Source organism: Schistocerca americana, chromosome 4 (genome assembly GCF_021461395.2).
Source record: "Schistocerca americana isolate TAMUIC-IGC-003095 chromosome 4, iqSchAmer2.1, whole genome shotgun sequence".
NCBI classification, from domain to species: Eukaryota; Metazoa; Arthropoda; class Insecta; order Orthoptera; family Acrididae; genus Schistocerca; species Schistocerca americana.
This window is the reverse complement of record NC_060122.1, coordinates 710979712-711001345: the sequence shown is the minus strand read 5'-3', so window position 1 is coordinate 711001345 and position 21634 is coordinate 710979712. Positions and strand designations below refer to the sequence as shown.

General features: G+C 40.0%; 1 protein-coding gene across 2 annotated transcripts in view; it reads left to right on the top strand.

Moving 5' to 3' along the window:
• The first annotated feature begins 14705 nt into the window (after positions 1–14705).
• LOC124612601 (condensin-2 complex subunit G2-like) overlaps positions 14706–21634 on the top strand; it is a 287500-nt gene continuing 280571 nt past the window's right edge. For both annotated transcript variants that reach the window (XM_047140891.1, XM_047140890.1), the window contains exons 1-2: positions 14706–14775; positions 20908–21110. In XM_047140891.1, coding sequence (XP_046996847.1) covers positions 21003–21110 — 108 coding nt within the window. In that variant the 5' untranslated portion in view covers positions 14706–14775; positions 20908–21002. The remainder of the gene's footprint in view (positions 14776–20907; positions 21111–21634) is intronic.

Here is a 21634-nt window from a genome sequence, read left to right as displayed (position 1 = left end):
TAATTTCGCTTGTAATACTATTTTTTTAGTTTCATTATTTTGTTCTCTATGTTGTTGATCAATATTTCTGTTCCGCGCGACCGCTACAGTCGCAGATTCGATTCCTGCCTCGGGTATGGATGTGTGTGCTGTCCTTAGGTTAGTTAGGTTTAAGTAGTTCTAAGTTCTAGGGGACTGATGACCTCAGAAGTTAATTCCCATAGTGCTCAGAGCCATTTGAACCATCTGAATATTTCAGTTAATAGGCCATTAAGAGGGCTTCCCACTGCAAGCTCTATGTCCTGCTTGTATATTTTGTTACTGAAAGAGAAATAATTGTATGAGAGTATTGAATTAACTGTATTTATAAACTCTGTTATTCACAAGATCAAAACACTGATCAGGCTTTTGTGAAATCAATTAATAGCCACATCTAAAAATTAATGAGAGAACTGCACACCTTTCTAGTTGAAAAGTACTCATTCGAAAAATCTTATTTTATAAAGGAAAGCTATGAACATATTAGCGCTATGAATGATCTGACTGTGTAACTTCAAGCTAAATTTGTAACCCTGGATGCTGAAAGCTTATCCATCAGCATACCTACATCTACATCTACATTTATACTCCGCTAGCCACCAAGCGGTGTGTGGTGGAGGGCGCTATTCGCGCAAAACTCATATTTCCCCCCCTCTGTTCCACTTGCGGATTGTGCGAGGGAAAACGACTGTCTGAACGCCTCAGTACGAGCTCTAATTTCCCTTATCTTTGAATGGTGATCATTGCCCGATTTGAAAGTTGGTGGTAATAATATATGCTCTACATCCTCGGCGAAGATCGGATTTTGGAATTTAGTGAGCAGCCTCTTCCGTTTATCGCGTTGTCTGTCTGCAAGTGTGTCCCACTTCAAACTTTCTATGAGATTTGTAACGCTCTCGCGATGGCTAAATGTACCAGTCACGAATCTTGCCGCTCTTCTTTGGACCTTCTCAATCTCTTGAATCAGACCCAACAGGTAAGGGTCCCGTACAAAAGAACAATACTCTAAGACAGGACGAACTGAAGTATTGCAAGCAATTTCCTTTGTTGAAGGACTCCATCACTTCAGGATTCTACCAATATACCCCAATCTAGAGTTCACCTTACCCGTTACTTGTGTAATCTGATCATTCCATTAAAGATCATTTCGAATCGTTATTATTTCTTTTTTGTGTATGTAAAATGTTATAAATCTGTTTTAGCAGCATGAATGATGCTTGAGTGTGTTTTAAGGTTAATATGAAGATAATTGTTTAACGAGTTATGTAGTAGGAACATTTCGAAGAACTATGGATATAAACAAAGGGGATTTTTGTGGAATAGATTTGTAAAGTAAGTTTATGGTAAAGGGAAAGTTAATTCAGGTATAAATAAAAATAGTAAATAACTTTATGCATAAGCAAAACTTCAGCATATTAGATAATTACGTTGGTAAAAAGTACAGTCGTTAGGTTTACTGTTTTGGTATTGGTTATTGATGAAAAGCGCAGATTGACACGGGAGAATGTTGTTTTTGCTATTGGCTGTTGAGTAAACTGACCAATGGTAAAGCAATATTCTTCGCGCACCTATCTCTGCTTGTAGAGAAGACTGAGAGTATTCTAGAGAAGAAAGAGGAAGCCTAGCCATGAAACAGTTCGGACGTGTGTAGTAGTAGTTCCAATGGAAATGATAAGTTGCCGGATCTAGCAGTGTTTCATACATCAAAAGTGTTGTAAAGTGACGGCATAACTATTCCGATGTGTGTGTAGAAATTTCGGAATTTTTAAGTGAATTTTGTGATGAGAAAAGACATAAATTCCGCGTGGCGTATTGAGCAAGTCGGAGGCTAAAAAACTGTGATTGCATTTGGTACCGACAGACAAAATATTTGGCGAGCATTATCAATCCAAAACAATCAGTATTTCTGTAGCTATTACGTTTTCGGGGAATGCAACACCATAAACTTGCTAACGAGAGTGAAAGGGATTGTGAATAACTGTGTTAAGACTAGCACGGGCTTGGCAGTGATACTTGTTCACCTAAGTTTCAGAATATATTAATTGAGGACAAAATTTCCAACCTTTCATTTGTGTGAAAACTTTCTCCCAAAACGTAGATTAGTGACTTAAATTGCAGCCTGGTCCATGTTAAAGTATAATAGGTTTCACTCGGCTTTCCTACTGATGATCTGCTGAGACAATGTTCACAGGTAGGTGCAGGTCCGTCGTAAAGGGACGGAAAGAACCGCGCCGCCGCAGTTCTACTCTGTTTTCATAAAAGAATCTTTCAAATAATCTATAGAACATTTAACTTACTATTTCAGTGGAATGAAAAAACAGAATAACCAGTTTTGTGATGGACATGCAACTGGAAAATGAGAAATTTGTGGCAAGTTCCTATGGGACCAAACTGCTGAGATCATCGGTCCCTAGGCTTACATAATACTGGATCTAACTCTAACTTACACTAAAGACAACACACACACCCATGACCGAGGGACGACTCGAACCTCTGATGGGGGAAGCCGTGAGAACCATGGCAAGGTGCCTCAGATCGCACGGGTACCTGTGTGGCAAAATGAGAAATTTCAGACTTTGCCAGAACAGACTGAAATTATTTGAAACTGATGATGTTAACAACATGATGTATTTATTTTTTATTAAATTAAAATGTTATTTTTTTATTACATTATTACAATTTGTAAGCAGCTGGCATTTTAAAAATACTGCTGATATCAAATTACAGTGAGGTGACAAAAGTCATGGGATACATCCTAATGTCACGTCAAACCACGTTTTGCCTGGTATATTGCAACTCGATGTTGCATGGACTCAACAAATCATTGGAAGGCCCTGCAGAAATATTTATCAATGCTAACTTTATAGTTAATTGTCCATAGTTGCGAAAGTATTAAAGTATTTTGTGCACAAACTGACGTCTGGATTAATTCCTTTAAATGTTCGATGGGATTCATCTAGGGCGATCTGGGTGGCCAGATCGTTTGCTCGAACAGATCAGAATGATCTACAACCCAATAATGAACAACTGTGTTATCAATAAAAATTCCATCTATGTTTGGAAACATGAAGTCCATAAATGGCTGCAGATGGTCTTCAAGTAGCTGAACATAACCACTTCCAGTCAATGATCGATTCAGTTGCGGCCAGGAGACTCAGTCCATTCCATGCAAACACAGCCCACACTATTATGGAGTCACCACCATTTTGCACAGTGCTTTGGTGACAACTTGGATCCACAGCATTTTGGTGTACGCTCCACACTCAAACACTACAATCAACTTTTACCAGCTGAAATTGGGACTCATCTGAAATGGCCACGGTTTTTCAGTCTTCTTGAGTCTAGCCGATATTGTCACGAGTTCAGGAGAGGTGCTAGAGGGGATGTCTTGCTGTTAGTAAAGGCACTGGCGTCAGTCGTGTGCTGCCACAGTCCATAACGCCAAATTTCGCCACACTGTCCTAATGGATACGTTCGTCGTATGTCCCACATTGATTTCTGCAATTGTTTCATGCAGTACTGCTTGCCTGTTATCACTGACAACTCCACACAAAAGCCACTGCTCTCGGTCGTTAAGTGCAGGCTGTCAACCACTGCCTTGTTCATGGAGAGAGATAACGCTCGAAATTTAGTATTCGCGGCATACTCTTGACACTGTGTATCTCAGAATATTGAATACCCTAACGATTTCCGAAATTGAATGTCCCATTTGTTTAGCTCCTCATTCAAAGTATGTTAATTCCCACTGTGTGGCCATAATCACGTCAGCCATCGTTCCACCTGAACCACCTGAATGCAAATAACAGCTCCATGATTGCATTGTCCTTTTATACCTTCTTTATGTAATGCTACTGCTATCTGTATATGTGCATGTCGCTATCCCATAACTATTGTCACTTCAATGTATTTCTCACTACATTGCTGTGAATGCATCGATGGTGGAAGAGTAAATAAGGGTTTTTATGCCAGTGATTGCGTACTAATCTGATGTTATTATATAATAATATACAAGAGTGTCAATAAATGGCTAGCTTCCAAATGTTTCACTCCCCTTTCTTTAAATGAGAAATGTGAGATAGCGTGAGAGGAAGGTATTTCAGTTACCATTTGAAGACACCCACTGTTAATAAGAAATGATGAATAAATAAAACTCACATATTGTGTAAAAAAGGGTAATTATATCTTCGAAATTGTGGGAAAGAGAAACAAAACTTGATTTTAAATAACTTTACCCGACAATTTGTGGAATTGAGAAGAAAACTAGTGTCACTGTGAGTTTTTCAGCTGCACTGATGGGTTTCTTGAAACAGTTGCATGTTTTTTGTGTACCCCATTCTATAAGTACAAAACAGAGTGACTGACATTTAAACTGAAATAAGGTTTTGATTTTTTGTTGTAGATTAGAAGGCGCCTGTTAGTCAAAATAATGTAACAATCTCCACTTTTGTGTGCTGCAGAAACACTATTAATTTTCTTCTTGCTCCTCCTACTGAGGAGCCACAATAACATTACTTCTGCTGATAAAATATCTATATAGTTTAGTAGTAAAATCCAATTGGTCAGTGCTTCTCTTCTTCATTTTGTTACTGGAAGCCCACTGGGGCTGTGGCTGGGGGTGCACCTTGCGATACAATGGCAGCTGTTACCGAATTCCGGTCATGTCACCATAAACCTGAGCAACCAAAGATGCGCAGGCCCAGCTGCAGTTGCAGGTTACAGCCACAACTTGAGTAACGTGTCTATGTGATGAAATGTGAAATGAACAATGTATAATTATTTTTGATATTATAATGCTAACTTGTTTCAAGAACGTAAAAATATAAGAACATTGTAAGTTATATTCTATTGAAACTGACAACACAAACTTGCACTTGTGTCCTCCCCAGAAAGCACTGGCCAGCCACACGGTCCGTGGAAACATTCTGCTAGCTCTCTGTCTGCCTGATAATCAGAAGCATCAAAAGCCATATGACTTACTTTAGTATATGTAGCTTGCCCCACCACTGTCCAAGAATGTAAGGCATTTGCCCCTAAGTGGCTATGATCTCATTCTGCTTGCATTCATTGGACAACACATGTCTTCAGTCGTTTGTATATGTAAGTCAACACAATTTCATCAAAAAAGCACACTTTATCTTCAGATACATAAATATAAACTTGAGAAGTGCTAAAATGTTCTTCAACCTTATGATAAGAATCTCATTCTTGGCTTCAGCAATTCCTTATGCTCATTGACTTGCAATAAAGTAATACAACATCATTTAACATGATGCAATGAATGCCAAAAGCATTGCATCTGAGAGTATTGTCTTCCTGAGGTTCATATTATTGCAGAATGGTTTGCATTGTATAGTTATATTAACTTCAGTATAAGATAGTAATTTATTAATTTAATCGTTGAGTGTAACTATTAAGATGAAGTGTAAACAGAAAATTTATTTGTGCCTTCAGAGTTTTGAAGCTCCTCTTGACCTAATTAAAATTCCCATTTCAGAACACAGTGTTCTTACTGGTGTAATGATTAATCAAGACTGTTTAGTGCTACAGCACAAAATTTTGTTTCAAAATTAGATAAGGGATACATTATTACTACTGCATCAGTGACCTATCAGAATCTTAACTTACCTTAAATACACTCCTGGAAATTGAAATAAGAACACCGAGAATTCATTGTCCCAGGAAGGGGAAACTTTATTGACACATTCCTGGGGTCAGATACATCACATGATCACACTGACAGAACCACAGGCACATAGACACAGGCAACAGAGCATGCACAATGTCGGCACTAGTACAGTGTATATCCACCTTTCGCAGCAATGCAGGCTGCTATTCTCCCATGGAGACGATCGTAGAGATGCTGGATGTAGTCCTGTGGAACGGCTTGCCATGCCATCTCCACCTGGCGCCTCAGTTGGACCAGCGTTCGTGCTGGACGTGCAGACCGCGTGAGACGACGCTTCATCCAGTCCCAAACATGCTCAATGGGGGACAGATCCGGAGATCTTGCTGGCCAGGGTAGTTGACTTACACCTTCTAGAGCACGTTGGGTGGCACGGGATACATGCGGACGTGCATTGTCCTGTTGGAACAGCAAGTTCCCTTGCCGGTCTAGGAATGGTAGAACGATGGGTTCGATGACGGTTTGGATGTACCGTGCACTATTCAGTGTCCCCTCGACGATCACCAGTGGTGTATCGCCAGTGTAGGAGATCGCTCCCCACACCATGATGCCGGGTGTTGGACCTGTGTGCCTCGGTCGTATGCAGTCCTGATTGTGGCGCTCACCTGCACGGCGCCAAACACGCATACGACCATCATTGGCACCAAGGCAGAAGCGACTCTCATCGCTGAAGACGACACGTCTCCATTCGTCCCTCCATTCACGCCTGTCGCGACACCACTGGAGGCGGGCTGCACGATGTTGGAGCGTGAGCGGAAGACGGCCTAACGGTGTGCGGGACCGTAGCCCAGCTTCATGGAGACGGTTGCGAATGGTCCTCGCCGATACCCCAGGAGCAACAGTGTCCCTAATTTGCTGGGAAGTGGCGGTGTGGTCCCCTACGGCACTGCGTAGGATCCTACGGTCTTGGCGTGCATCCGTGCGTCGCTGCGGTCCGGTCCCAGGTCGACGGGCACGTGCACCTTCTGCCGACCACTGGCGACAACATCGATGTACTGTGGAGACCTCACGCCCCACGTGTTGAGCAATTCGGCGGTACGTCCACCCGGCCTCCCGCATGCCCACTATACGCCCTCGCTCAAAGTCCGTCAACTGCACATACGGTTCACGTCCACGCTGTCGCGGCATGCTACCAGTGTTAAAGACTGCGATGGAGCTCCGTATGCCACGGCAAACTGGCTGACACTGACGGCGGCGGTGCACAAATGCTGCGCAGCTAGCGCCATTCGACGGCCAACACCGCGGTTCCTGGTGTGTCCGCTGTGCCGTGCGTGTGATCATTGCTTGTACAGCCCTCTCACAGTGTCCGGAGCAAGTATGGTGGGTCTGACACACCGGTGTCAATGTGTTCTTTTTTCCATTTCCAGGAGTGTATAAAAACAAAGACTAACTGCTAAGTAATATCTCCATCTGCATGGATACCCTGCAAATCAATTTTAAGTGAGTGGCAGAGGGTTCATCAAACCACCTTCACAATTATCTATTATTCCAAAAACGTATAGCGCGCAGGTAGAACAAACACCTATATCTTTCTGTACGAGTTATGATTTCGCTTATTTTCTTATGGTGATCGTTTGTCCCTGTATAGATGGGTGTCAACAAATATTTTCGAATTCGGAGGTGAATGTTGGTGATTGGATTTTCGTGAGAAGATTCCGCTGCAACGAAAAACGCCTTTGTTTTAATGATGTCCACCCCAAGTCCTGTGTCATTTCAGTGACACTCTCTCTCCTATTTCTCGATAATACAGAACATGCTGCCCTTCTTTGAACTTTTTCAATGTTCTCTGTCAATCCTATCTGGTAACGATCCCTCAATGTGCAGCGGTATTCTAAAAGAAGACAGACAAGTGTACTGCAGGCAGTCTCCTTAGTAGATCTGTTACATTTCCTAAGTATCCTGTCAATAAGACGTAGTCTCTTGTTAGCCTTCCCCAGAACATTTTCTATGTGTTCCTTCCAATGTAAATTGTTCGTAATTGTAATTCCTAAGTATTTAGTTGAATTTATGGCCTTTTGATTCGACTGATTTATCGTGTAACCGAAAGTTAACAGATTCCTTTTAGCACTCATGTGGATGACCTCGCAGTTTTCGTTATTCAACTGCTAATTTTCGCACCATTCAGATATCTTTTCCAAATCATTTTGTAGTTTGTTTTGATCTTCTGATGACTTTATTAGTCATCTGCAAACAACCTAAGACAGCTGCTCAGATTGTCTCCCAAATCGTTTATATAGATAAGAAACAGCAAAGGGCCTATAACACTACCTTTCGGAAGGCCAGAAATCACTTTTGTTTTTCTCGATGACTTTCTGTCAGTTGTCATGAACTGTGACCTCTCTGACAGGAAACCTCGAATCCAGTCACATAACTGAGACGATATTCCATAATCACGCAATTTCATTACAAGGCACTTGTGTGGTACAGTGTCAAAAGCCTTCTGGAAATCCAGAAAATACGGAATCAATCTGAAATATCTTGTCAAAAGCGCTCAACGCTTCATGCCAGTAAAGAGCTAGTTGTGTTTCACAAGGACGATGTTTTCTAAATCCGTGTTGACTGTGTGTCAATATACTATTGTCTTTGAGGTAATTCATAATGTTCGTACACAATATGTGTTCCAAAATCCTGCTGCATATTGACGTTAACGATATGGGCCTGTAATTTAGTGGATTACTCCTACTACCTTTCTTGAGCATTGGTGTGACCTGTGCAACTTTCCAGTCTTCAGGTACAGATCTTATTGTTAAGTTTGGAGATAATGCATCAGCATTCTCTGAAAGGAACCTAATTGGTATGTAGTTGGAACCAGAAGACTTGCTTTTGTTAAGTGATTTAAGTTGCTTCACTACTCCGAGGATATTTACTTCTACATTACTCATGTTGGCAGCTGTTGTCGATTCGAATTCTGGAATATTTACTTCGTCTTACTTTATGAAGGCATTTCGGAAGGCTGTGTTTAGTAACTCTGCTTTGGCAGAGCTGTCTTCGATAGTATCTCCATTGCCATCACGCAGAGAAGGCATTGATTGTTTCTTACCACTAACATACTTCACATACGACCAGACTCTCTTTTGAATTTCTGCCAGGTTTCGAGACAAAGTTTGGCTGTAGAAACTGTTATAGGCATCTCGTGTTGAAGTCTGCACTAAATTTCAGGCTTCTGTAAAAGATCACCAATCTTGGGGATTTTGCATCTGTTTAAATTTTGCATGTTTGTTTCGTTGTTTCTGCAACAGTGTTCTGACCCATTTTGTGTACCAGGGGCCATCAGTTCCGTCGTTTGTTAATTTACATGGTATAATTTTTTTAATTTCTGCCCTCTCAATTTCTGTCCTCTCAATTTCTGCCAATACTATATCTCTGAATTCAAGCCACATCTGGTCTACACTTATATTGTTAATTTGGAAGGAGTGGAGATTGTCTCGTAGGAAGATGTCAAGTGAATTTTTATCTGCTTTTTTGAATAGGTATATTTTTCCTTTATTTTTGGAGGATTCTGGGTTACAATATTCAAGCTCGCTACGATAACCCTGTGTTCGATAATCCCTGTATCCGTTTTGATGCTCGTTATTAACTCAGGAATATTTGTTGCTAAGAGGTCAACTGTGTTTTCACAACCATTTACTATTCATGTGGGCTCATGAACTAATTGTTCGAAATAATTTTCAGAGAATGCGTTTATCACAATTTCGTATGATATTTTATGCATACCTACGGAATTAAACAGGTATTTTCAACAACATATCGAGGCTAAATTAAAGTCACCGCCAACTATGATCATATGAGTCAGGTGTTTGAAATCAGACTCAAGTTTTCTTTGAATCTTTCAGCAACTGTATCATCTGAATTGGGAGGTCGGTAAAAGGATCCAATTATTATTTTATTCCGGATGCCAACAATGATCTCTGCCCGTACTAGCTCACAGGCACTATCTACTTCAATTTCACGACAAGACAAACTACTTCTAACAGCAACAAACACACCACCGTCAACTGTGTTTAACCTATCCTTTCGGAACACCATTCGGTTTCTCGCAAAAAATTCGGCAAACCTTATCTCTGGCTTTAGCCAGCTTTCAGTGCCTATAACGATTTGAGCATCAGTGCTCTCTATTAACACTTGGAGCTCTGATACTTCCCAACACAGCTACGACAATTTACAGCTGTTATGTGGATGGTTCCTGTGTTTGGCCTACACCCATTGTGGCTGAAGTCCTTTTTGTGTTTTCCCGAGACCCTCTAACCTAAGGCCGCCCAGTCCACGCCACACAGCCCCTGCTACCCGTGTAGCCACCTCCTGCATATAGTGAACTCCTGACCTATTCAGCGGAACCCAAAACTCAACCACCCTTTGGCGCAAGTCAAATAATTTGCAGCCTAAATAGTCACATAACCGTCTGAGCGTCTGATTCAGACCCTGCGCTCGGCTCTGTACCAGAGGTCTGCAATTGGTCTTATTGACTATGCTACAAATGGTCAGCTCTGCTTTCATCTCACAAGCGAGACTGGCAGCCTTTACCACTTCTGTTAGCCGCTCGAAACCAGAGAGAACCTCTTCTGATCCAAACTGACACACATCATTGGTACTGACGTGTGCCACCTCCTGCAGTTGGCTGCACCTTGTGCTCTTCATGGCACCCAGGGGGACCCGTTTCACGTCTGGAATGACTCCACCCAGTATGCACTCAGAGTGCACAGAGTGCCCACTGGTTTTCTTCCCCTTCTTGGCAGCCATGTCCGTAAGGGGCCCCATAATGCGCCTAACGTTGAAGCTCCCAACTACCAATAATCCTAGCCTCTGGGATTGTCCAGATCTTGCAGGCTGAGAGGTTTCCTCTGAAATCACTTGATACGGGCAAGTCTTCAGGTCCAGATTGTATACCGATTAGGTTCCTTTCAGATTACGTTGACACAATGGCTCCCTACTTAGCAATCATATATAACCGCTCGCTCACCGATAGATCTGTATCTACAGATTGGAAAATTGCGCAAGTCACAACAGTGTTTAAGAAGGGTAGTAGGAGTAATCCATCGAACTACAGACCTATATCATTGACGTCGGTTTGCAGTAGGGTTTTGGAGCATATATTGTATTCAAACATTATGAATCACCTCGAAGGGAACTATCTATTGATACGTAATCAGCATGATTTCAGAAAACATTGTTCTTGTGCAACACAGCTAGCTCTTTATTCGTACGAAGTAATGGCCGCTATCGACAGGGGATCTCAAGTTGATTCCATATTTCTAGATTTCCGGAAAGCTTTTGACACCGTTCCTCACAAGCGACTTCTAATCAAGCTGCGGGCCTATGGGGTATCGTCTCAGTCGTGCGACTGGATTCGTGATTTCCTGTCAGGAAGGTCGCAGTTCATAGTAATAGACAGCAAATCATCAAGTAAAATTGAAGTGATATCAGGTGTTCCCCAGGGAAGTGTCCTGGGACCTCTGCTGTTCCTGATGTATATAAATGACCTGGGTGACAATCTGAGCAGTTCTCTTGGGTTGTTCGCAGATGATGCTGTAATTTACCATCTAGTAAGGTAATTTGAAGACCAGTATCAGTTGCAAAGCGATTTAGAAAAGATTGCTGTATGGTGTGGCAGATGGCAGTTGACGCTAAATAACGAAAAGTGTGAGGTGATCCACATGAGTTCCAAAAGAAATCCGTTGGAATTCGATTACTCGATAAATAGTACAATTCTCAAGGCTGTCAATTCAACTAAGTAGCAGGGTGTTAAAATTACGAACAACTTCAGTTGGAAAGACCACATGGATAATATTGTGGGGGAGGCGAGCCAAAGGTTGCGTTTCATTGGCAGGACACTTAGAAGATGCAACAAGTCCACTATAGAGACAGCTTACACTACACTCGTTCGTCCTCTGTTAGAATATTGCTGCGCAGTGTGGGATCCTTACCAGGTGGGATTGATGGAGGACATCGAAAGGGTGCAAAAAAGGGCAGCTCGTTTTGTATTATCACGTATTAGGGGAGAGAGTGTGGCAGATATGATATGCGAGTTGGGATGGAAGTCATTAAAGCAAAGACGTTTTTCGTCGCGGTGAGATCTATTTACGAAATTTCAGTCACCAACTTTCTCTTCCGAATGCAAAAATATTTTCTTGAGGCCAACCTAAATAGGTAGGAATGATCATCAAAATAAAATAAGAGAAATCAGAGCTCGAACAGAAAGGTTTAGGTGTTCGTTATTCCCGCGCGCAGTTCGGGAGTGGAATGGTAGAGAGATAGTATGATTGTCGTTCGATGAACCCTCTGCCGAGCACTTACATGTAAATTGCAGAGCAATCATGTAGATGTAGATGTAGATGTAGGTGAACAAGACAGGCGATGGCATCTGGTTCAGCGACAGTGTCAGCCACAGACAGCACATGGAACCTGTTTGCCAGACTAACTGGGGAGGCCTTCCATGTGGCTGCCTGAGAAGTCTTTCACCACCTGCTATGCCCCAGAGCGACGTCTCACTCGATCACAGGTAAGGGGTCAATCTCAGTGCGAGATTAACTGGGCTGGGCACCAGTGAGGACCAATCAGAGGACTTGGTGTCAGGACGTCTGTTGGATCCCAACAGCCGGCTGACAACAGTGGTGCCTATCCACTGCAGCCTCAAGCTGTGTAACTGAAGCCATCACAGCCTGGAGCTGAGAGCGAAGTGTCACCAACTCGGCTCGCAACTGCACACAATAATCACAGTTCATATCCATACTAAAGACCATGAAAAACTAAAGTATCTAGATAAACAGACTATCGGCATGCACTGCAGAACTCTACTGTAGAAACTGACAAAAACGCAGGAACTGTGTCTAATAAATTAGATTATTATATAGAGATTCAAAATCCTAGCTACCGAAGCACTCAGGTGAAACAAAATAAGTCACCCCTGATAGGAACTTGTAATATGTCACAAAATCGGTTTACTTTCCGACACAAACAAAAACGCAAGAACTGTGGCTATTAGATATTAAATTAACAAGCAGAAATTCAAGAATCTAAACTATTAAAGCACACAGATGATATTATAAAATTCGCTTCTGGCTAGGAACTCGTAAAAGTCGCAAAATCGGTTACTTCTCTGTTACTGCGTCTGTCTCGGCCAGCTGCTGCTGCCTGACTGCAAGTAAAGTGCCTTACTTTCTAATGTAGCTCTACCTTTAAGGTATGATAAATAATACCGAGAATTCCAAAATGAACTTGCATTCTGCAGCCCCTGCCTGTGGCTAAACCATGTCTCTGCAATGTCCTTTCTTCCAGGAGCGCTAGTCTTGCAGGAGAGCTTCTATGAAGTTTGAAAAGTAGGAGACGAGGTACTGGCGGAATTAAAGCTATGAGGACTGGTTGCAAGTAGCGTTTGGGTAGCTCAGTTGGTAGAGCACTTACCTGCAAAAGGCAAAGGTCATGAGTTCGAGTCTCGGTTTGGAGCATGGTTTTAGTATACCAGAAAGTTTTTAATAACCAGAATTGGACATAAAAAGCTTGGAATTGTGATTTTAGGAATTCAGTAAGCACACTATAATAATGATAGCGAAGTGTACAGTTTCCAGATATCTCCATGTCACTTGGAAATTATGGTGTGTTGCCATGTCCCCTCAGATAATTGTATGTGACTTCTGTACAGAACCAAAAATATTGCTCAAAACGAATTTAAAAGTAGTTTTACTCATTCATCAAATTTTCCACAGCACTGTTATTAGGGTGTCTGCATCTCCAAGTGATTTCTGTGAGAAATGCATATTTGTGATACAATGTCCTTTTAATTAAAGTTCCTGTGAGCCCTTGAGCTAAAATCTGTTCAACTACATTTACAACTTACATATGTGGACCGAAGCCACAAATGAAAATTTGTGTTAAGACTGGGATTTGACCCCAGATCTCCCACTCCCTAGGCACATGACCAATCTCTACACCATCCTGGCATAGTGGCTTTGCACAACTGCATAGACTACCCTTGCACATATCCTCCCCCAATCCAAATTCCCATTCATATCTCACCTCACTTGGTAATCTCCCTAAACTTGTACAGTATTGCAGAGGCTCTCCAGGTGTATTGGAAGAGACATCAGCATTGAAAGAACTGGGGATCCTGCCTGAAACCCAAGTCTAGGTGCTGTAATCAAATGAAACTATATGGTTGCACAGACCTTTTCACGCCTCAAACATCTATGATGCATGTATGCAGACTAAGGGAATGAATGACAGTTTGGTACAAATGGTAAAATGGAGAACCTCTGCAATGGTGTTCAAGTTTGGGGAAAATACCAAGTTAGCTGAGGAGTGAATGGGGGGAGGCGTGCTAGGGTAGTCTGTGTAGTGCCATTGTGGTGTAGTGGTTAGTGCATCTGCCTAGCGAGCAGAACACCCAGGTTGGAATCCTGGCCTTGGTACAAAGTTTCATTCGTTGCTTCAGTCTGCATATATATATATCATATATATTTGCATCTTGAAAAGGTCTGTGGAACCATATATTTTCATTACGTTTTTGGCTGCTTGACTGATTTCAATTGATGTCATCTGGGATTAAGTGTCAGCAGGAAAACAGATCTCGTTGGTGGAACAATCACTGGTCTTCGAGGGCGACAGTTTGAGTGAATATTTGTGGAAGTTTTTGTTGCCCATGGAAACGCGACTTTAAATAGGACCATATCACGCGACTGGCCTCATTTTTGCAAAGATGGAGGCTCAAGCTCATTCCGATTATTCTGATTTAGGTTTTCCGTGAGTTTTTAAATTACCTCAGGTAAATGCTGGGATGGGTCCTCCGACCGACACTTGTCCCCCGTTCAATAAAGATATGTGTATATTGCACATATGTTTGTATATATTAATCACGTGTTTCTTAGTATTAAATTGAAGAATTGTGTTTCATTGTAAAATGGGTCTCAGTTGACTAAATTACTAATAATAATACCAAAGATCATAGTGGTGGCGACATCTGCAGAAGACGTGTATTATGATTAGGATTATCTTTGTATTCATAGAAGCTTTGGTAACATTGTGCTGATAGTTTATAAACAGAATGTTTGAACCAATTTTGCGCCAAAGTTAACGATTGTTTGGTTTGTATGTTGACTTAAATTACGAAAGACATTCAGTATAAAGAGTGAATGAGTTTGATGATCTACATGGAATGAAGCATTACTGTTGTGTAATACAGATATTATTGCTAACAAAAAAACCGAAGATATTATTTGCGCCCCAGAAATTGTTATAAACTTTTAGTTATCCCTTACCAGAAACACAGATTATTCAGCTTGCCCTTTAGTGTGTAATTAAGTATGAAATGGAAAAGCTTTTTATACAGGATCGCATTGTAGAGTAAAACACATGTAATGCCATTGTAATGTGATGTTGATAATCCACAGCTCGTTTGTAACTTGTATAATCGTGAGTTGTGATTAGGCGGTAGTATTTAAAAACAAAAATGTTTCTGCTTCCTGACTGCAAAAACCCCAGAAAACACACAGTCTGGAATAGAGTCAATGACAATGTGAGAATAACAATGTCTGTATTCGTTACCGTAGTCGAATGAATGAATTCGAATAGAAGTACCATTTGCAGTTTTTGTACGAGACACACTTAACTTAATATTTGAGGGATGTGATTAATATAAAATATTTTGTCGTATCAGATAGATTGTGCTGTGCCCGCTGGCATTGGGTACTTGTTGCTTCCTGTCTTCAAATTTTCGATGAGGACGATTTGTAAATGCTTAATGGGATCTTTTTCAAATGGTTGTCAGTGTTGAGCTGTTAAAAAGTAATTATACTGTATGTAAAAACATTTTCCATTTACATTTTTTAGTTGAGATTCCGCTAAGTGTCAAGTTGTGTCTTGCGTTAACGTTTTTGAGAATTGATATATGATACATTTACATAATATGTGCCAATCACATGACGTTACGGTGATATATAACGGAAAGTGTGTTATATGTATGTGACTTAACATAGATGCTACATCTTGTAGGTATCTGTTAAGAAGCTGGAGATATTGACCACTGCCTCACAGTACTTTTAATCACTTACGAAAGTTGTTATTAATAATCCATCTGAGTTAGTTTATGACAGAGATTGACAGGTACAACAGTAGACACAAAATCAATCTACGTAACCCGTTAATGAATCACACTCATGCACAGAAAAGGGAGAAATGTGCAGCAATAAAACTCTGACAATTTACCTATTGAAATGAAATATCAGCCAGACAGAAGATGTTTTTTCAAATGTAGATTAAATACAGGGTGTTTATAAATGAATATCGGGGTTTTAACAATTTATAATATTTATTATATTAAACTTACAGTTAAAAATGACATGTCAAATGAAAGAGCAACTCAGACAGTTTTACCAAGAATCTTATGAATGTTCAATGTGAGCACCATTTGTCATACCATTTATCGTGAATATGGTTTATGAAATAAATAAGGAACTAACTGCCAGATCAATCTGTCTCCACAACCAAGATTTTGGGGACACCATCTATCATGAGGAGCCTCAAATTTGAGTTAAATAAGAATTATATACCATACAGCTGCAGAGATTAAAGTCTTAATTCCTGCAATTTCACCTTGACTGTAATGTCTGCCCACTGCTTAATTTGTAAAGGGACACACAAATCTGCTCCAGTTCCTGGCTGATTTAGCTGGTGTGAAATGGAGATATGCCTTTTAAGCACTACGTAATTCACCATGTATTGGAGCAGTGTCCACAAATGAAGCTGTATCCTGGCAGGCCTATTACAAATATGATTTAGGTTTCATTGAAATTGTGCTACTTTGCTTCCCAGACACAGAATTTTATCTTGAACAACTTGTTGGAGGTTATCAGTAGCCTGTATTGCATTTATTTTCAGTGATGAACCTACATGTTATGAGTGCCCTGCACACTGCAAGTTTTAACTTTTTTATTGTAGACAGCCAGATGCATCTATTCTCAATCTGATAATCTAGGACTTGCTTTCAGAAGTATCAAGGTTCAAATCTCTACCCCTCATCGTATTTGGTAAGCCTGCCCACATATGTGGTCCTGGGCAACTTTTCCATAACTCTCCCCATTTCCGAAACCTAACCAGTCATTTTCCTTCCCCACTCTTCTTTCCCCTACAACCATTCCACCAGAAGGAGTCACTGGCTCTGAAATCTTGTGTGTTTCCTTAACTTTGCTGTGTGTGGAGGTGGTGGTGGGTTTTTTTTTGTCACCAATATTAGAGTAGATTTTTTATCCATCCAACTACATATTCAAAAATTGATTATTTTTGTTGATATATTAGCTCTGGCAACCATCAGATTTGATATTTTTATACATATGGGGATTACATCATATACATAGCAGAAGTGCAAGCTTAAGAAATGAGAAACATTAGCAAAATAAAATCTGGCACACTGGAGGGAGCTCTCCAGGAATACAGGCTTTGAACCAGCAATTTTGTTCTCATTAACACCGTCAGACATGCTGAGAACTGCAAATCACAGACCGTAGTGGAATAATAGCAGTGTTGATGAGGGACGTAAATAAGGCTATGGTATGCACAACATTACTAAAAAAAAAAGTTTGGCTCAATTACTGGTTTTGTCTCCTCTCAACCAGACTATTGCCTAAGCTAGATCTCAGGCTAGATTACTGTTTAGTCTGCCACAGAAAAAAAATTGCATATGCATTTTTAGTGTATTGCAAAATCCAAAACTTTGTTCCTTTATGTGTTTCACCATTTCCCTAGACCTATGTGGTCTAGTAAACAAGCCACCATCCACAAGAAATGCATGACATATTATGAACAAAACATTCAGCTGTCATTTTCAATCGAAGGGTCGACAGAAGCGTCCGATCCCACACGTCGGCTTTGACCCGTGACGTAAGGGTGTTGTCGTGTGTGACGTCATGACGGCGCGGAGTTTGGTTTGAGTGTGGCTGTCTCCAGTTCTGTTTTATCTTATTTTATTTACTTTTCTGATCTGTTCGTTCTATCTCGTGAGATTTTTTTTTTTTTTTAAATTTATTACTTATTTTAATTATCTGTTTCCTCCAATTTCTGTTTTAGTTTATTATATTTATCTTTCTGATCTGTTTGTTCTATCCCGTGAGGTTTTTTTTTAAAAGACAAAAAACACTAATCAGCTACTGAAGCATCTTTATCTTCTATGGGTTGCAGGGGTTACGACCCCTGGGGAGGTGGGTGGGTGTTCATGCGTGGCTGTCTTCACTTACACGTTGTAGCTACGCAAGGCGTCTAAATTTGTTTATATTTAGTTTGCCCCCCACCCAAAACACCCCATTTCCCGCGCTTGTCCCGTTAGTGTCATTAGGCTTCTTGTGGAAAGTGTGTGTGTTTGTTTTTGTTTCCGCCATATTTGTGACGTCATGGGTCAAAGCAGACGGGCGGGATCGGACGCTTCCGTATTTCCCAACCGAAATAAATGAAATATCCCAAACACCATTTACATTGTTAAGTACGCATCACATTATGTTAAATAAGTGTACGACAAATGTGTAAATAAACATAACTACATCTTGCAGTTGTGCATTGTGGAACTGTGACTGGTCACTGAATTGTAAAAATAATATTTTAGTAGACATTATTTCAATTCATTGTTGATACAGTGTTGACTTCCAAACTTCCCTCCTTTTTCCCCACCACCCAAGCCAAACATCAATAACCTAAGAGTAGAAACATGGGTAATCAGGGAATGGATCTCTTGTGACCAATTCACAGATTGTGAAATTGGACTGGTGAAATATATTTCCACTGATAAGGAGCTCCATCATGCAGAAACAAGGCTAACTGAATAGATGAATGTCGACATTATTAAAAAAAGATGTATGCTTGCCATCATGTAAATTGTTAAAAATACTGCCTAACAGCTCATAATATACCGTGTAAACACTGCACGTTGTTTGAGAAGTGGAAACTTGTGTGTGCAGTTAAAATTGTTTTTTGTGAAATGACACACACTCGTACAGTGTAATACATTTTGCTACTGGTAAGTATACAGTGAACACCAAAATCTTTGCCAGAATAAATTGATATGATCAAGTGGGGTATTTGAAAACTAGGGGTAATTGAAAACAATAGGTATAAAATTTTGTTGGTGATCTATTTGTTGCGACTGTATATTGTTTTCATCTATCCTTTTTTTTGTTATGATGTGACTTCCCCCTTTTTAATTGATCTATATTTTATCAAAAAGAAATATTATTATTTTTGTTGATTTGTTGCCAAGTTGAAACACATGCATGGTTTATTAAGCTATTTTATTGTTCCCAAACATGATTATAATAATGGAAATACTTAATTTCAAGCTAAATAAGAACCACTGCATGTTTACACTCTCCCACTAGAAATTACAGGTTGGGGTAGTTGAGCACAGCTACTAGGTGGAGATTGCAAAACAATATGACAATGTTATTCCAAGCCAGGTTTTGGAAAATACCAAGAACCTAAATGAAAAAAGCATCCAGATTGCAGTCCCCATGTAAATGATGTGTCAACGTCTGTGTATGGTGCTATAAATAAAGTTTGGTCTGTGTATGTTGCTATAAATAAAGTTAAAACATTTAGGGAAGCAAAAGAAGCTTATGATGTCCCAAAATCTGTCATAAACCACCTCATTATAGATAAGAAATTATTATTTATTTATTTTGGAAATACAGAATGAAAAGAAGAAATTAAATCTGACCTTGTCTACAGGATTTGCATAATTTTATTCGAATTTCTTCTTCCTGTCAGAACGACCCTCTGGATAAATTAGGGCCTGAGCATCCTGAAGCTCTTCCTCCATATATTGAAGCTACACTGGTGAGCTGTTCAGTTGTTCGCACTGAAATGGGATGTCTGAGCAGCAGAGGAACTTCAGTCATTGGTGCAACAATATATTAAACAGAATACATTAAAACTCCATTTAAAGATGGTCATCCTGGTGAGAATTGGTATGAAACACGACCCCTGTACTTTTTTAAGAAACCTGAGCACTTTCAGAAGTTGCATAAGAATGCTAGAGACCCATTCGTAGTTTATCCCTTCTAAAATGAAGTGAATAATATGAGCTAAAAGATAATGAAAAATCATTCTTTGTCTACAATTTTAACCAGTCTGGGTTTGGCGTGATTCAACTAGGGTAGGAGCTCATGGCAAAAAGTGAAAGCCACTGAACAATGTGTCTGTTAGAGCAGGTAGGATATCAACAATTGTTTTAGCCTACATTACCACTGATGGCACGTATTTGCGATGACTGATCATATATAATGGTGGTGCAGATCAGAGTCCACGGACTTCAATTAATGCATACCCAGGGGCACTGTATGCTGCTTCAACAAATGGGCAGATGGAGGAGCCTCAGTTTTACCTGTGGTTCACTAAGATTTTCATCCTTCTCTTAGAAAAATGGTGTATAAATCGCCAATCGCTCAGTCATAGTGCCACTTTGTGTTTGATGGGCAGGCTAACCATATCAGCCTACAGTTAGTGGAAATGGCTGTACAAAATAATATTAGTTTAGTGTACTTATTGAGTTATTTAACTGGAACGCTACAAGCTCTCAACAAATGTGTATTTGGCGTCGTTAAAACCAAATGGAGAAAAAAAGCTTGTGGGATTCGGTGAAGAGCAACTGGGTAAAACAGTGTGCTGTTTGAAGGGGGGGGGGGGGGAGAAATCAATTTAGTTAACTCTTTGGGCAGGCTTGGTCAGCTGCACCAACATCTGAAAACATTAAGTGGGTAGTCCTTGCATCTGAAATTTTTCCATTTGACTCCATAAATGTTTTTTAAGATTTATTTGACCCTAAATGCTAGTGACAGTACATATGTTATTCGCCGACTCCAGTCCACCTTCCGATTGCTGTCCCAGTATTGTGTGTGTAACCAGCACAATGTAGTTGCATGGTTATTGTAGGAGGACCAGGTATTGCTGCACGACTGTTTAGGGAAATAATATTGTTTGCAATGTACCAACCACACACATTCGTTGTGTTATTTGAGGTATGTTGTCAGCTTAAACAGAAATGTTTTATGTAATAAGATGTTTCCATATTTTATTTATCCCATCTTGTGTAATATGTCCTGTAATTTCGCTGTTTATTTTGCATTTGATTGTGTGATGAGTCGTTATACTTTTTCTGGTGTCTCTCTCTCTCGATTTATAAATTCATTTTACAACTGATTGGGATTGGACACTAAAGTTTATTTTTGCACTTGTAGGAGAACTACAACTGGAAGTTTTCAATGACAAGCTTTTAAGTACCTACTTCTGCTGAGACCATCTATGCAGTTGTGAGTAGCCAGTATTAACCATTATGCCACTGACACGGAAAAGGAAAGCGTCCAAGAAATTTTCTGAACAATATTACACCATTCTTGAAAGTCAGAAGCACCCTGTAATACCAAATGAACTACTTCAAAAGGTATGTCTTATCAGATAATATGTGAAATGTGTTCATTGCATTTTTATTCAGAATTTCTATGATGAACTAAGTAATGACAACACCCAAAAATCCCATTAAGGAATAAGGTTTTGCAAGTCCCATTTGAATGGTTCCAATTTTATTATGGAGTGATTTACAGCATTTTACTGTTGGATGATTTTATCTCAAATCATACAGTTCATGTCAGCTCGTGGTCATGAATTTCTCTGTAAAAAAATGTGTATTAGACCTCTATGTCGTAAGTGTTAAGAAATAAAGTATTTTTGTTTTATCTTAAGTTTTGTAAATGGTAAGGCCCTTTGAAAAATGTATATTTTGTAAATAACTCTTAAAAAGATAGGGAACAAAAAAAGAAAAAAACTAAGAAACCAAAAGTGCTGGGTACCTGGCAGATGTTTTGCATTAAAGCTCCCTCTTTGTGTGTTGAAATTTAGTTGACACCCATACACTTGTGGGCTTCCTTTAACTTACAAAATTTAAGTCGAGAATACAAAATTTACATT